Source organism: Glycine soja, chromosome 8 (assembly GCF_004193775.1).
Source record: "Glycine soja cultivar W05 chromosome 8, ASM419377v2, whole genome shotgun sequence".
Taxonomy (NCBI): Eukaryota; Viridiplantae; Streptophyta; class Magnoliopsida; order Fabales; family Fabaceae; genus Glycine; species Glycine soja.
The window spans coordinates 8416239-8432881 of record NC_041009.1 but is presented as its reverse complement, the minus strand read 5'-3'; the positions used below and the strand labels follow the sequence as shown (position 1 = coordinate 8432881).

Below are 16643 nucleotides of genomic sequence, written 5' to 3'. Positions count from 1 at the left end.
TGTGAATAAGTATAATTTATCTTTATATTCATTTTTATAGTTGCTATTACAACTTGAGCTCCTTCTAACTCAGTAAGTCATATTATTGCTGTATGGTTAATGAAAATGTGTCTGCATTTTACAAAAAATAAATAATCTGTTTCTTTTATCTCTTAGTTTCCAATTTGATCCAGTTTTAAAATTCAATAACTCAGTCAGGTGGGATCGATGCTATTTAGTAGTTAGTACCATGTCTTAGTCTTTCATTCGATATTAATTTAGATGCTGATGCATTATTAGATATAATATTTCTTCACACAGCTTGTTTTACCATTCTATTTTTGGAATTTCATCAAGATATGATTCTTTAGAGACAGTAGAGATTGTGGGTTGTTTTAAGGGTTAGAGTCATGTTTTTTTGAGGCCATGACGTATAATTTGAGTTGAGTATTCAAGTGAACGGTTATTTCTCTTGTTTTTAGAATCAGCATTTCCAACTGGAATAAGCATTAAAAGTGGTGAGATCTCATGCCTGTCCTTAAAAGGATTATGTTGTACAGCAACGATTTGGATTTGTCCACTTCTATCATGTGAGGCCCACAAGTACAACACAAGAAAGGGACAATAGGAGAGAAAGGAATGTGAGAAATGCAAGAATGAAGATGTTAAAGATGCACGTGGCTACACAAAAAAGGATACAATCTGAAATGATTATACATGCAACAAGGTAGGATAATAAAAAATCGGTTAAGTGGTTTGGACACTTCCAAAGAAGCCACAAGAAGCACGGTTAAGGGAGAGTTAAAATGAAGTCGTCAAGGAGATCTATGATAAACAATATTTCTAAAACTTTAATTTTTAATCCATCCGAATGAGTCGTCGTACTGTCTGTGTGATTAAGGTAACCCCTAAACCTTAAGTACAACGATCAATGTATGGCTCCTCACTCAGTTTGAGTACACGGATCAAAAGTTCTCTCTATGATTTTTTTGCCAGATTTTGTGCTCAATCATCTGGCATAATATTTTGATAATCCCTCCCTCCATGAACGGATCTTGTTTTTTCACTAATTATCTCCCGGTTATCTTTGAAATGTTCACCGTAACACCACCATGTTTATCTAATATAGGAAGCAATAAGCCTATATATTTAGCTTTACGGTAAAAATAAATTCAGCTACAATGTATAAAGGATGAAGAAAGGAAAGGGATAAAAGACATGGATTTATTATTTTTAGACTTTTGATCTCTATCACTCTGATGAGAGAGTGTAATGTTTTATCTTACGCATGCGCAACTTTTCTTTTATCTCTGTCACTTTTACAGGAGTGGTTGCTAATATGTGTTTTACAAGAGTGAATTTCGTAATGGATTGTAAATCAGTGAATGAAGCATGGTCTTACTCACACAAAGCATACCTAGCTTGTCTTACACACACAAAGCATACCTAGCTTGTCTTACACACACAAAGCATACCTACAATTATTGAGCTAAATTAACATTTCATGACATTATTGTAGTCCACTGTAACAAACTCGCCGCAATAGCGAGAAATTTGTAGTGCTAGTTAAGTGTCACTTTTCATGACATGGATTGGATATAGAGTTTTCTCGTCAATTACTTTCTTTTTTTTGACTTTGATGTACAGGTCTTGACCAACCTTTAGTAATAATAGTATCATTCGTAATTAAAAAAAGAAGAAGTAAACTTCTATTTTTTATAATAAAAAGGACTAAATATATTTTAGGTTGTTATAAGTTAGAATTAATTTTTAAACTTTGCACTTAGTTTCTAATAAAAAAATTCTTGACTTTTGGTTCTGAAATTATATTACATTTTGTACAAAGAAAATTCTAAGTCAAGGGGGACTAAGTTAATTGTCACAAGTGACAACTCTCCTTACACAATTAAGCCATAAACCTGGTTTCAGACAGTTCTATAGTCCAATTTATAATCAAACACAAATGAAATTGGATAAAAGCTATTCACTTTGCAATTGTATAGATCAATAATGTGTAAGCTTAATTGCATTTATAACATGACATATTCTTATTTACTAGAATACATAAAGAACCATGTGAGGAAGGCAGGGAAAAAGGCAAAAGAGAATAGAGTACACTTTAATTTCAACCTGAATAGCTAAGAATAAATAAGAAAAATAAAAAGGATTTGTGGTCTTGCACAATATATATATATATATATATATATATATATATATATATATATATGGATTAGAGGACAGTGACACTGCGGAGTACAACAGTCTCAACAGTGAGTCCAGGGCCGAAACCAAATAGCACACCCCAGTCAAGGCCTTCACCGGTTGTGCCAAGTCCATTTTCTATTGATTTCTTCCTCATTTGATCCAAGATGAATAGCACGCATGCACTTGACATGTTACCATACTCGCTGAGCACATGTCTAGTAGCTTCCATTTTTTCAGGCTTCAGGCCTAACTTAGCCTCAACTTGGTCCAAAATTGCGGGTCCACCAGGGTGTGCAATCCAGAAGATAGAATTGTAATCGGAGATTCCCAAGGGTTGGAAGGCTTCAACCAAGGCCTTCTCAATATTCTTGGAGATGAGTCCAGGAACATCCTTGAGGAGATGGAAAGTGAGACCAACTTCGCGAAGGTGTCCATCAATAGCCCCTTCACTGTCTGGAAGGATTGTCTGGGCAGTCCAGACAAGCTGAAACAAAGGCTTTTCAACTGGTAAGGGGTCTGATCCAACAATGACAGCGGCTGCACCATCTCCAAACAAGGCTTGACCCACAAGGCTATCAAGATGGGTGTCAGTTGGGCCGCGGAATGTGACTGCGGTGATCTCAGAACAAACGACAAGCACGCGAGCACCCTTGTTGTTTTCAGCGAGGTCTTTGGCCAAACGAAGCACCGTGCCACCGGCAAAGCAGCCTTGTTGGTACATCATGTAACGCTTGACGGAGGGACGAAGGCCTAATAGCTTAGTGAGCTGATAATCAGCACCAGGCATGTCGACACCACTAGTGGTGCAAAAGATGAGATGGGTAATCTTGGACTTGGGTTGACCCCATTCCTTGATTGCCTTAGTTGCAGCCTCTTTTCCCAACTTTGGTACCTCCACAACCACCATGTCTTGCCTTGCATCCAACGAAGGTGCCATGTAAGCACAAACACTGGGATTCTCCTTCAGGATCTCTTCGTTTAAGTACATGTATCGCTTCTTAATCATCGACTTATCACCTGAAATAATAAATTAAATTTCATTGATATCATTAATCAAATCAAAGGTATATGTTGGAAATAAGTAACATGCATATTATATAATGAAATGAAGATAGGATAAAAGAGAGAGAGATATATATCTTACACATGCGTTTGAATTTTTCTTTGAGCTCGGTCATGTGCTCGCTGTTGGTGATGCGGAAATAATAGTCAGGATAGGTACTCTGATTGACGCAGTTGGGAGGAGTGGCGGTGCCAATAGCCATGACAGTGGCAGGGCCTTCTGCACGTTGTGCCTGACGGATCTCTTCAACACTCACCATTGTAATAATTAATTTTGTGAATGAACTAATGAAGCTATAGCTTGCAGCAAATTAAAGAATGAAAGTAATTAAGGAGTAGCTAGGCACGAAAGAAAAGGGTATGAGGGTGGGAATGAATGTGGCAAAGTGGCTCAGATATATATATATACATGCATAATTGAAAAGGGTGGGTAGGTAGATGCGCGCATGCTTCCTCTGACTACGCTTTTTTTTCTTTCAAATATATGGTGTATGTACCGCATGTCTAAGTAGACTGTTGACTCTCCCAACACACCAACCCATTCTTTTCCCCCAATAATCAGCAAATTTTTTTTTTGTTCTCCATAGTCCATACTTCTTTACAATTGCTTCTCCTAATTTTGGAATTACTTTTTTATTTCTGGTTAGAGTTTTTGGAAAAATAATTACTTACTGTTATGTGTGTTGATGTGAATGAAAGGGACTCATATCCCTGGTAAGAAATTAGTTTTGATCAGTTTCAAGTGTATCAAAAAGAAATGTCACGAGAGATTTACTTGTTTTAATATTGTGCGTAAATGATTAGTTTAAGTTCATTTATCGCCCAGAAAAATAATTCGAAAAAATAATTGTTTTAAATAAAACTCAGACTCATTAGTCATTACTTAATAACTATTCAACTAATACCTTAAGATATTGGGTATCTTGTTTAAAAAATAGATAGAAGATGTCCAAAATTAAAATATAATAAAGAACTTATTAATTATTATGATAATTTTAAGTAAAACAAAATTATTATTTTTTTTCTTATAAATTTTTTATTGATAATTTAAAGTAATGTTATTAACTTTTAGAATTATATTTACATATATATCATCTATATGTGTAATTTAATAAATGAAATTTATTAATCTTTATTTAATAAATGCTATTATTTTTTGAATTTGGATGTCTCTTGTTTTTTATAATCAAGATTAATTTGGATTAAATTTATACAATACTAGTTTATGATAATGAGTCCATGATTTTAATTAAAGATATTATCCAATCAATTATTTTATAGTAGTACATGATGATCAAATTCTAATAATATTTATTCCTAATTAGTTACATGACAGATTGATTCTTGGACATACACATTTATTCCTAATAGTTTAGGAACATCATTTAAAAAAATATAAGTTAAGAGAACAATTGAAAAAAAATAATTTAGGAACTTAATTAAAATTTGTCAAATAATGCATTTGCTAATAATATAACCTTATTCTCTCAACCAAATAGTAAATGAGAAAAAATTATTTACTAATAATATTAACACAATATATTATAATATAATGCGGAGTCGTGAATTTTAAACAATTTAAAAAAAAAGGTGAAATTGTGCTTAATTTCACTACACTAAACTAAATATAAAAAAAGTTGAGAATGTATTAAATTATTCATTTTTCATTTAAAAAATAGTAAAAAAAACACGACTTATAAAAAATTGTAACAAAAATTAATATTCCTTTAATGATAAACAGACTATTGCATATAATACTCCCTCCTTCCTAAAACAAATGGTCTTTCTATTTTTTTTCAAAACAATAATCTTTTTAGCTTTTTAAACTATTTTTTAAATACTATTCTTAAGCATAATTAAAAAGATCAATTAATACATGCAATTAAAAGAGACATTTATCATAAAAAAAAATAGTCGATGAATAGTAAAATTTATTGTTATTGATGGCTAATGGGATAATTAGCTTATAACAAAATGAGTTAATAAATTGAGAATATTTTATTTAAAATTTATATCAATTAAATGTTTGTGAATTAGTGGGTCACAGGTTTAAAATATCATTGTCTTAGAAGTGAGGCAGTAATATAATTGTAAGAAAATTGCATGTCTATGTCATATAATTATTGTCTATACACAATTTAACTTAATTTTGAAAATACAATAATAAGTTGGAAAAGCTTAAAGTAGAGCCCACCCATCATTAATACAGCTCAGCTCCCCCTCCACCACCTCACACATAGATTACATATATACACTTGCTCTTGTCCTTGCTTTTATTACCTTGGACCTATATACCACGTTTATATTCACAAGTTTAATAAAACTTGTTGAAACTTGTGAATGGTGCCACACCACGCAGACTTGTTGAAATTCACAAGTTTATAAAAATACCAAAATTACCTCTACACTTTTTCCGCATTTGTGATGAATGTGTGTGAGGATAGTCCGTAAATCGTACAAATCAAGTTGATCCGTAAGGTTGATACGGATCAACTTGATCCGTAAACCTTTTACGAAACAATACGGATCAAGTTGATCCGTAAGACTTTTATAGATCAATTTACATGATTTATGGATCAAAGATATTTTTGTCATTTCATCTTAAGTGTTGGGTGCACAAAGAATAATGCTGGATGCAACTAGCATTTTATTAAAATACCAAATCATGATTATGCATTCTCACATGGGCCGCCAGCACCATTCACAAGTTTCAACAAAAAAACATATAATTATAATAAATGAATGGAGGGGCACGGAAAGGATGAATCAAGCCAAGTCTGCGTGTTTTTCCTTTTCTACCCCTAAGCGAACACCATAATACCCGACGTACCACTGCACGAACTTTCTGAGACCAGCGGCGAGATCCGTGGTGGGCTTGTACCCCAAGTCCCTCCACGCCAAGCTCACGTTAGCATGCGTGAACGGAACGTCGCCGTTTCGAGGCATTTTGATCACGTGCTTCTTCGCCTTTACCCCGAGCAACGTCTCCAACACGGAAACAAGTTTACCCACCGGCACCGGCGATGTGTTACCGAGATTGTAAACTCTCAGCTGCGCGGGGCCGCGCTTCTTCCCTACGACGCCGCCGGTGCTCTTCTCCGCCGTGTCGAGGGCACCGAGGCAGCCCTTGACGACGTCGTCGATGTAAGTGAAGTCACGCGCGACTTCTCTCTCGTCATGCGTCTGGTACACGTCAATGGGCTTTCTCTGGAGAATGGACTTAGTGAAGAAAAAGTAAGCCATGTCGGGCCTTCCCCAGGGCCCATAAACAGTGAAGAAGCGCAATCCGGTGAGGGAGAGTCCATAGATATGATTATAGGTGTGCGCGATTGCTTCGCCGGCTTTTTTAGTTGCCGCGTAGAGGCTCGCAGGCTGGTCCGTACGGTGGAGTTCGGAGAATGGGCTTTCGTCATTGAGCCCATAGACGGAACTCGAGGAGGCCCAAACGATGGCGGGCTGGGGGTTAGCGTTTTTGGAAGCTTCTAGAAGAGTTACGAATCCGGCGATGTTGGATGCCACGTAGGAGTGGGGGTTCTGCATGGCGTAGCGGACGCCCGCTTGTGCTGCGAGGTGGAGGACGTGGGAGAACGAAACGACGTCGAAGATCTTGGCGAGCAACGGGGCGTCGTTTAGGTCGGCTTCGATGATGAGGATTTGGTGTTTGGCGAGGAGGTGCTGGCGTGCGCGTTTTAGGGAGGGGTCGTAGTAGGAGTTGAAGTTGTCGAGCCCGAGGACGCCGTCGCCGCGCTTCTTCAGGGAGAGGGAGCAGTGGGAGCCAACGAAGCCCGCCGCGCCGGTGACCAGCACCGACATGCCGTGGGGGCGGCGGGGGAGGGCGGAGTGGCGGACCTGATTCTCCCATGCGGGGCCGTGGAAGGCGGAGGAGAGGAGGAGGTGGTGGGTGGAGAGGGTGTAGAGGAGGAGGAGGAGGATGAAGGATGTCTTAAGGAGTTTGAAGCTGTTGAGTCTGCGGAGGTAGCTGTTGTAACGCATCAGCTTTATGGTTTTGCTGGTGTCCGGTGAAGATGCCATGGTTTTTAATGCTGCTTTGTTAGGAACAAGAACAACATGAGATATCAGCTGCTGCGAGGCTATGATAAGGAAAAAGGGGCTCTCGAAAACGTGTCTGAGAAGATTCATATAAAGGGATACAAGAGAGAGGGAGGGAGAGCTAGAGATTTGTATTGGTTGGACTTTGGAGACCACATTCTTTTTCTCAATTCTTCTCACTACCACACACACACACATGCATGGCCAATTAACTTAACTTCAGACATATCACCAATAAATATACAAATTAACTAACAAAAAATATATTTGTCCCTAGTCCCCGCCGACAAAACAGAACTCAAATCATGCAGCGTTAAACTTTTAATTACAATAGCTGGTTTCTACTTAGGTTGCAGACAAATAGATTGTTTTCAAAAGACTGAGGAAGTTACGTGATATACTTTGGCGCAACTCACTGCTAAAAATACATGATTTTAAGACATGTGTTTAACAACGATGGTCCAAAAATCATCATCATTTTAAACGCGGTAATAATTTTGTAATTATTACCAACATTTCAAATATGATTCTCGCGAAATCGACTTTAAATGTGGATAATTTTAACTTTGAAATGTTGGCGCTCGTTCCTCTCCTCTGGCTCGTTGTCTTCTTCATGTTCTCCTTCTCCCTCTCTCCTCTGTCGAATGTCATCTAGGTCTTCACTTCAACGGGAGAGAGAGAGAAACAAAGACAAAGAGTGATTTAAACATCTCTTTCCTCTGTCTCCGCCTCCTCTAACAAAGTTAACTCTGCCATCCAGATCGCCATGACCCGCTTATTTCCGAGGGCACAAGGCCCAACCCATGGACGATGCCTATTACCTGAAGCCACAAAAGCCATGGCTCACCTCCCATAATTTATATTTTCATGTCAGTTTTCCTTTCAAGTTCAAGTTAGAATCTTTTGTTCACCCAGTGAGCCATGGATGACACTGAGTTGGACGTTGCGTTCGGGTTCTCGTCTGAGTTTTCCTACGAGTTCGACTCGATAGGAACTTAACTAGTTCATTCCGGTTCAACCGGGACTAAGAGTAGCGACGATGAAGACTTCTTCACCGAGTTGACTCGCCGGTCGAGTCACACCTCACTCAATGAAACAAGGAAGAAACAACAACTCCTTACCGTTCCCATATGCAACAATGACAAAGTTGAGGTAATGATAACCAAAAAAACACATTGTTTTCTTCCTTTCTTAAATCTTTTGTTTCAGGGAAGCTAACTTAGTATTTTTTTTTTTTTAGAGTCAGAAGATGATGGCTTGTGGTTTGGCTGGGTCATCTTAGTCTATTTTTTTTTTAAAAGACATTTTAAGACTCGAACAACTTTCTTACAAAGTAGATTTTTATGATGATTTTTGAAAAAATAATCTTAGTATTTATATATTTTAAAAAAATGTATATTTTAAGACAGTTATTTTTCAAAAATTTTCATAGAATTTTTTTTAAAAAAAAACATCCTAAAATGATTTTCAAATAAAAATTATTTTAAAATTCTCAATTTTTTAAATATATTTTAAATAAATATATTCTAATGATTCTTTTTTAAGACAATTTTTAAGTTAAAATTATCTTAAGATAGTTATTTATTTAAAAATCATTTTAAAATTATATTTTTCTAAAATAATTTTTTAAAAATTATTGTAGAAATTCTTAAATTTTGACGATATTAATTTCAAAGATGATTTAAAATCGTCATTAAAGAAAACTATCAGTTAAATATGTTTTTTTCCGTAGTGACTTATGCATAGATTCTTTATAAAAAAAAAATTTTTGTTACATATATATAGCTAGGCGTGAATTTCTTAAATTTTACAAACATATCTACTGATCTAGTGAATACATTTAAATTTATGGCAGTGATAAATAAACAGCTTTTTTTAGTATAAAATAGCAATTTTAATAGTAGTAAACATTTGAAAGATAGTTACTAAAAAACTTACACGCATAATACATGGATATGTTGAATTAAACAGCTATATGGTAAAACTAAATTTATACAGTTATATAAAAGGAATGAAAAAAATACATAGATTACCATAAACCTGAAAAGAATAAAATAAAATTACAGTACCTCATAATTTTGGGATCGAATATTAAAAATGTCCTTATTGCAAAAAAAAAAAAAAAAAAAACTACATCATACAGGAATTGGAATGGATATTTGTCACTTTCTTCTTTATGGAAATTATTTTATTCCAATTCAAGTTTTGGCAGGAGTTTCCGGTACGTATTAAATATTGCGACAGAAATCATGACAGATAAATGAGTGTATTTTAATTTAGATGTCGGAATAAATTATTAAAATGATTTACTTTAATTTAATTTTTGAAAATGAAATGAAATATCTCGATATTTGTGTAACAGACTAACAGTAGAAATTATTTTTAGTTAGTAATGAATAAAAAACGAAATATTATAAATGATATGTATATTTTTTTGGTGAATATATATATATATAGCTTAATTAAAAGTTAGCTTTTGACATAATTTTCATAGAAATATTGTTAAAATTAAGTAAATCTCTCAAGAAACTTGATACATCATCAACTTTTTCATCTAGACAGTTCTAGGTTCAAAATAAAGCTTCTCTTATCCGGAAAGCCGAAGGACATCTATTCTATTCTGATCCATTAGTAGATATTTCCAAATAGAAAGAATAATAATAATAAACACAACTCTCTGTTTTGAAACATTATTCATAAGTCAAAACGAAATTATAATAATATACTATTCTTTGAAACATTTTATTTTAATATTTCAAATGCTTAAACACGACTCTCTGTTTTGTAATTGGCAAAACTACATATATAGAGTTGTAGACAAAGGAAGATACGTATAGAACACTAAGAAAGAGACTCCTTGATAAGGAAGGAAGAAAAAAAAAGATAATAATACCAACAATAATTAACATAAATGATAATTGTGTATTTTTCTTAATTAACTAATCTATGGTTCAAATTTTTATTAATTATTGAATATGAAATAAATTATATTAAAAAAATATTTATCTTGTATATACTCAAGGTTTTCTAATAAAATTTATCATTTTTTATGAAGACAACTTCATATTAATATCATAATTAAAAAAAGATAATGATAATTAAGAGACTTATGAGACACCTATTGTCATTGTAATTAATATCATTAATTTTAATTAAATTAGTTTTAGTAACTTGTCGGGTGAAAAAAACTGAGGATTATATTATTCATAGATCATAATTACACCTATCATGCATAAAGGAAGTACATGCAACCGGGAAGGGGATGATGCAAAAGTGGGGCTTCAATAATGGACCCAACCATGTGGTGTATATACATAGTGTCATTTTCTAATAGTCGAAGATCCCGGGAAGGGAAATGCGCAAGAAGTTCCCTATCCCATTGGCATAGGTTGCCTTTACAAAAGAAGATTGTGGTTGTTGATATGTCCCTCTTTTGTTAGAATTATTATAAATTTATAATTGAGATATACAGTAGATTATAGGAGTAATGTCAAGTGTTCAACTAGATGAGATGAATTACGATTTATTTTAAAAAAAAAACAGAGAGATGCCAATAGCCGTTTTATTTTTTGAGACATAAGTTTATAAATGAATATGGAAATAAGAAAATACAGAAATAAATTTATTTTTCATTTGATGATACTGTTCATGAGTATGGGTTTTAGGTATCCTTTGTGCCTATGATTTATATATGTTTTATTTTGCTGATAATAAAAAACAACCTTTTTCCTGTTTTGATAAAAAAAAAAAAAAAAAACCAACGCGTCATTTTGGTATGGCTTAGCCAAAGTTTATATATGTCGGGATATCCAGCATTTTCTTGCTATAAAGTTGGTTGAATTTAGTGAAATTAGAATATGTGATTTTGCAGCATGCTAGCTAGAGCAAGTTATTAATATAATTCACACATAAACATTTTCTCCCCTTAATAAAGGTCCGATTTACAATAAACTATAGATTTGAATCCTTTATAAATGAACTCTTTAAAGAATAATAAACTATAGATTTGAATCCTTTATAAATGAACTCTTTAAAGAATGATTGTGAATTCAACCTGATCGAGGTATTGAATTAATAGTTTAATCGATGAGTTATTAATTGATTCGGTTTGACTTGTTATATATTGAAAATTTAAAATTATATATGTATCTATTATATATAAGTATATAATTAATATTATTTGAGTAAGAAAAGTTCATTCATACCCAAAAATCTAAAATAACAATTAATACTAATAAGAGTTCAAAATGATTTTTTTTTTGTAAAACCAATGAGATATGCTCAACCGGGATCCAATACCTAATCGGATAGGTCATCTTAAGTCAATTGCATAATTAATTCAATAGTGAAACCAATCCGATTAAGATATTAGATCATGATCAGACCAGTTCAATTGATCGGATTGAATCAGGTTTCATAACTATACTTTAAAGATATGCAAAATTAACTAATCAGACCAAATCAAGTTTCACAACTATACTTTAAAGATATGCAAAACTAATCGATTTTGAAACTTCACTTGACTGCTTTAATTGGTAGAGGAGATTAATTTGGTCCTGGGAGGTATGTGTGGTTAAAGACAAGGTGATTCTCATGATTCCCTTTATCTGTCCCACCCATGTGATTTGTGCCGAGAAATTATATTTATAAAATAAAATTATACAACTTCTATTTACAAATAAGAGAGAAACAGGAAGAGAAGAGGAGGAAAATGGCATAAGTATGTGATACGAAAAAAAAAAAATAAGCGTTGTATAAGATGTATAAATTTATTGTATGAATGCAATTTTTCATTGGGACTTTCGTACTATTCAGCTATAGATGATCGAGCTAAGATTTGGAAAACAACATATATACGCCACTTTAGGAAAAACAGTCTAAACTAACATGTCTGAAAATGAATAATTTTCAAGAATTTTTTTTAAGACTCTCATGAAATTGACAAAAAAGATATTATTTTAAAATAAATTAAACTAACATGCAAATAAAATTGAAAAGATGGAAAAGACAGAGCACAACTTTAGGACTACTTATTGTTGGAATAGGAGAATTTGATGTAATGTAAAGTCTTAAATTAATTGGGCACTGGGCACAACTTGCGTACAATTTAAGTATTTTCAATAATCAAATTTTGCTTATAAAAAAAAGTAAGACTATCCACGAGCACATAGCCAGGCATTAAAAACAGTAGTTTACCACCTCAAGCTTTGAGAAGAGAACACAGGGATTCGCCTAATGCATGAACATATTGATATTAATGTCAAGCATTTCGTTCTTCGAGATAACGATCCTGAGAACTTGAATAAATTACAGCCCAAAAATCAACCAAATTAGTGCGATCCATTTTGTTCTTTAATTAATCATCCAATGTGGCAATATGATCCACAATTAGTGGGGTAAAGTTTATACACAAGTCAAATCAAAATAAGAAAATTTTAAGTTTATGCAAAACATTGGATATTATTCCTCAAAATATATTAAAATGAATGACATATATGTGGCATTTTCGTTGTGAAGAATAACATTTCCTCCACTGACACCTCATGTATAGGTTGCAGCCAGCATGCATGCAATGAGATATATATGGATGAAAGCAACAAGTACGTGTCTGAGTTGAACTTGAACTAAGGTGGTTATTTTCTCGTCATGCATGCACAAGTAAAACAGAAAATCGCACGTAATGTTGTATTAATCAATAAATACGTTACAAGTGTGGGGTTGGTTAGGTTACTTTCTAATTTTGCATATAACCATTATTGGCATCGCTTTTGTCAAAAGCTAGGGCTAGCAAGGAATAAAGATATGGTAGTTGCTCGGTGGAGCCATATATGAGAATTGTCTTTACTACCCATTTGAAAAGAAGACATGGTTCTCCTCACAACTACGTCGTCCTCTTCATAGACATCTCTATATATAATATAATTAATATATTCCAAACGACATATATGCACATGCCTTTCTTTCAGTGCAACAAATTAAGTCATACTTTTTGGCATTTCACCATCCAATGGCCAATGGGGTTTAGTCCTACCGAGAACCCACACACTGTATATGTATGTTCTGCTTGACATCCTGTTTGATTAATTCTCTCTGGAGCAAAATTTCTGCAGGGAATACTTTATTGGAAATAATGATACTTGCTTAATAGTATTTTATATGTTTGATTGTTGTAGCAAAATTTATTTCCAACTATAATGTCAAAATAATTGTATATCCTTGTCTTTATAGGGCGTGATATTTACAGTTAAGAGAGTGTGTTTAGGATTTCGAGGGAAATTAAAGGAAAAAGGAAGGGTAAGAAGATGAAGAATAAAACCGGAATATAATCAATTAGCTTAGAAAAAAAATAAGTGTTAATTGAATTAAAATGATTAACAATAATAATTTTTTTAAAAGAGACTAACAATTAATAAATTATTAGCCTAGGTTGTATGTTAAATGGGCAAAGCCGAAAACTACGGCTCTTACATACCCACCTCGTAAAAGCTGACAATCATCTGTAAAGATGTAAAGATGGATAGGCATATACAATTTAATTAAGAAAAAAAAAACAAGAAAAAACGCAAGATGATGTTGATTGATATGCTAAATTTTATTAGGAATTAATTTAATTGGACTTTTTTATTATTTATTTATTCCTATAATATAAATTAGAATAGACAACTTAGAGAGTGTTATTCTTTTTTTTTCATTCTCTTAATTAGATATTCTCAATATTTTCTTTATTCTCTTCTCTAAATGTGCATTCCACACACTGCCCCTACAATTTGTTAAGAAAATCTCTCAGTTGTCTCAAATTATCTTCCTCTTATCCTTATTTGTATATTCTATATTTTTTTTATTTTCTACCCTTTTAATCTAACACTTTTTTATCTTTATGTCTTGATTAAATTTCAATAGCCTGTTTTTCACGGATTTGCCAATGGTTATTTATTGTGAATTTAAAATATAATTTACATGTTTAAAGGTATTTATTTATTATAAATTTTAATTATATAATAAATTTAAAAGAAACACTTATCCTAAGCAACACACAAATTAAAATGCTTGTTAAATACTAAGTCTAATGGGATTAACAAATTCTTTCTAACAAATATATTAGTACTAACTTAGTGTTGTTAAATATACCATAATATAATTTTACATTTTGGATTGACTATTTCATAAGATAAAAAAGTTGTGCAGGAAATAACTGGAAGTGTATGAAGCAATAGCCCTAATTTGGACTGACTGGCCTAAGAGGGATCAAAGCCCAATTCTTAGAAAAACAAATATCAAGTCTAAGGCTAGGATAAGCCCCTAAAAGCAGAAAAGAAATAGCAACAATAGACCAAAAACTGGGCCACACCTTAATCTGCCAGCAGAAAGGAGAGACCAGGCTTCTACCATCTTGTCATATGTTCATATATTTGTTGCACAATCCACGCACTCATTAGTCACACATGTTGATACTTGTGGCTAGTGTCCTTAACTCTTAAAGATACTTGGATAAATGTGGAATATGGATATTTTGTATTATAGCATCTTGAAGAGTATATTCTTCTTTTGTTCTTAACTCACTCTAGTAGTAAGCGGACTTTATAATGTCCCACTACATTTGGAAATCTCATTAATTTTTTTAGTTTAATTTTCATATATATTACTGTACAAATTTACATTATTTAAAAATTTAGAATGAGTCTCACATGCTATTAACATCTTTATACTTTTATTTATAATTATTTTTTATTTGGATGTAACAACTTATTTGTATTCTAATTTTGAAATAATAAATATAAAAATATATATATTATTTCAACATTTTTAATCAAATATATATATATATATATATATATATATATATATATATATATTGTTTTTGGAGGGTTCCAATCACGCTATTAGTGAGTTTAATATCAAATAAAATAGAAGGAAGAAAATATTTAATTAATATGCTAATGTGCACTTCCTTTTTCAGAAGGCAGAATCAAAATCTAGCAATTTTTATTTATTTTTACCGCGTAGGGGTTTTATAAATAAATAAACGCATGGTTTTAGAAAATTGGTCTTTAAATTAAGTGGAGGTTTTCATCCAAGTAGTGGCCTTTTGGAAGCATAAATATGACTATGGCCGGCAACTATTTTAATTGCGAATCTCATCACAGCATTATATATACTTATTGAGTTATAGTCTTCTTGCAATAATGCTTTCATTTGTCTTGCTTGTTAGCTAAATTGATAATCACATTAAACTGCCACACTTTCAATAATTACACGAGGCCGTTTCTGAAGAGTATTTGATGTTAACCTTCAAGTCCCAATCTGATTATTAAGGATAACATACACCTTCAACTTATCAGTTTTATTCACTTGTCTCATGTCTCTTTCCCTTTTATATATACATATCAAAAGATAACATAGTACTCAAATTTCTTTTCCCTTTTAACACTAGTAACTTTTTTTAATTTTTTATATTGAAGTATTGTTTTTTAACTAAAATTTAAAGAAAGACATATAGGAAGGGACACGAGTGATTTACCTTTTTCACAGTTTATTTGTTATAAAATTTGTAAAATTATACAATATGTTATTCTTATCTTTGGCATAAGTTTTAAAAAATATTTCTAATATTGTTGAACTACAGTAAAATACATTTTTATATTTAGCTCTAAGGAAAGGAAAAATATGTTAATTTTCTATAAAACAAATTTAGAAATTATCTTATAATCCAATTTTAAACTTCTATTTCTATTTCCACTTATGTAATCATTTGAATTTTAAAATATTACATTCCAGTCGAACATATCTTTAAATTTAACTTATATTATTTCTTTAAAAAAAATGTAACTTCTATTCCCTCATTCCTCGCCCTAATAAATTAGCTTGGTTGAATTATTTTAGCACTTAAGCGTAATAAATAAACACTGCATTTGTTAGTTTTCACAAACCCGCAATAGACCAAAAATGAAATATCCTTATGGGGGTCCAACCAGAGTTTATTTATAGAGTTCGATAAACTTGCATTATCATTCTAAATAAAAATTATATTGCGAGCTAATAAAAAATATTTAGTATAATTAATAACTCAGTTTTTTTCAAACACTACTTTAAATAAGGGTTGATTTAATAATTTACAGATTATTATTATTGTCATTAATATTTTAATAAAAGTCTATCATTAATATTAAACTATTTATTTTAATAATTAAATTATTTATACTGTCGTTTTATTTTATAAAATAAATATTTGATCTTAAAAATGATAAAAGTTCAAAATTAACAGAAATTAAAAACAGTAGCTAACTAAAAGTATATTTAAAAAAAATAAAAAATATATAAAAATCACATAAACATGTTCTTTTATTTTA

General features: G+C 32.1%; 2 protein-coding genes across 2 annotated transcripts; both read right to left on the bottom strand.

Moving 5' to 3' along the window:
• Positions 1-2074: 2074 nt before the first annotated feature.
• LOC114421657 (chalcone synthase 5-like) lies at positions 2075-3614 on the bottom strand. Its single transcript, XM_028387709.1, has 2 exons — positions 3329-3614; positions 2075-3201 (listed from the first exon to the last, which is right to left on the bottom strand). Exons 1-2 carry the CDS (start codon positions 3504-3506, stop codon positions 2210-2212), a joined length of 1170 nt encoding a protein of 389 aa, XP_028243510.1. The 5' UTR covers positions 3507-3614; the 3' UTR covers positions 2075-2209.
• A 2205-nt stretch (positions 3615-5819) lies between these two features.
• LOC114422698 (UDP-glucuronate 4-epimerase 6-like) lies at positions 5820-7529 on the bottom strand. Its single transcript, XM_028389179.1, has one exon. It carries the CDS (start codon positions 7492-7494, stop codon positions 6013-6015), a length of 1482 nt encoding a protein of 493 aa, XP_028244980.1. The 5' UTR covers positions 7495-7529; the 3' UTR covers positions 5820-6012.
• Between the last annotated feature and the right edge of the window lie 9114 nt (positions 7530-16643).

Coding starts and splice junctions, on each gene's coding strand:
- LOC114421657 (XM_028387709.1), bottom strand. CDS start 3,506: ATGGTGAGTGTTGAAGAGATCCGTCAGGCACAACGTGCAGAAGGCCCT. Junction 3,202..3,328: donor AGAAAAATTCAAACGCATGT/GTAAGATATATA, acceptor TTATTATTTCAG/GTGATAAGTCGATGATTAAG.
- LOC114422698 (XM_028389179.1), bottom strand. CDS start 7,494: ATGTGTGTGTGTGTGGTAGTGAGAAGAATTGAGAAAAAGAATGTGGTC.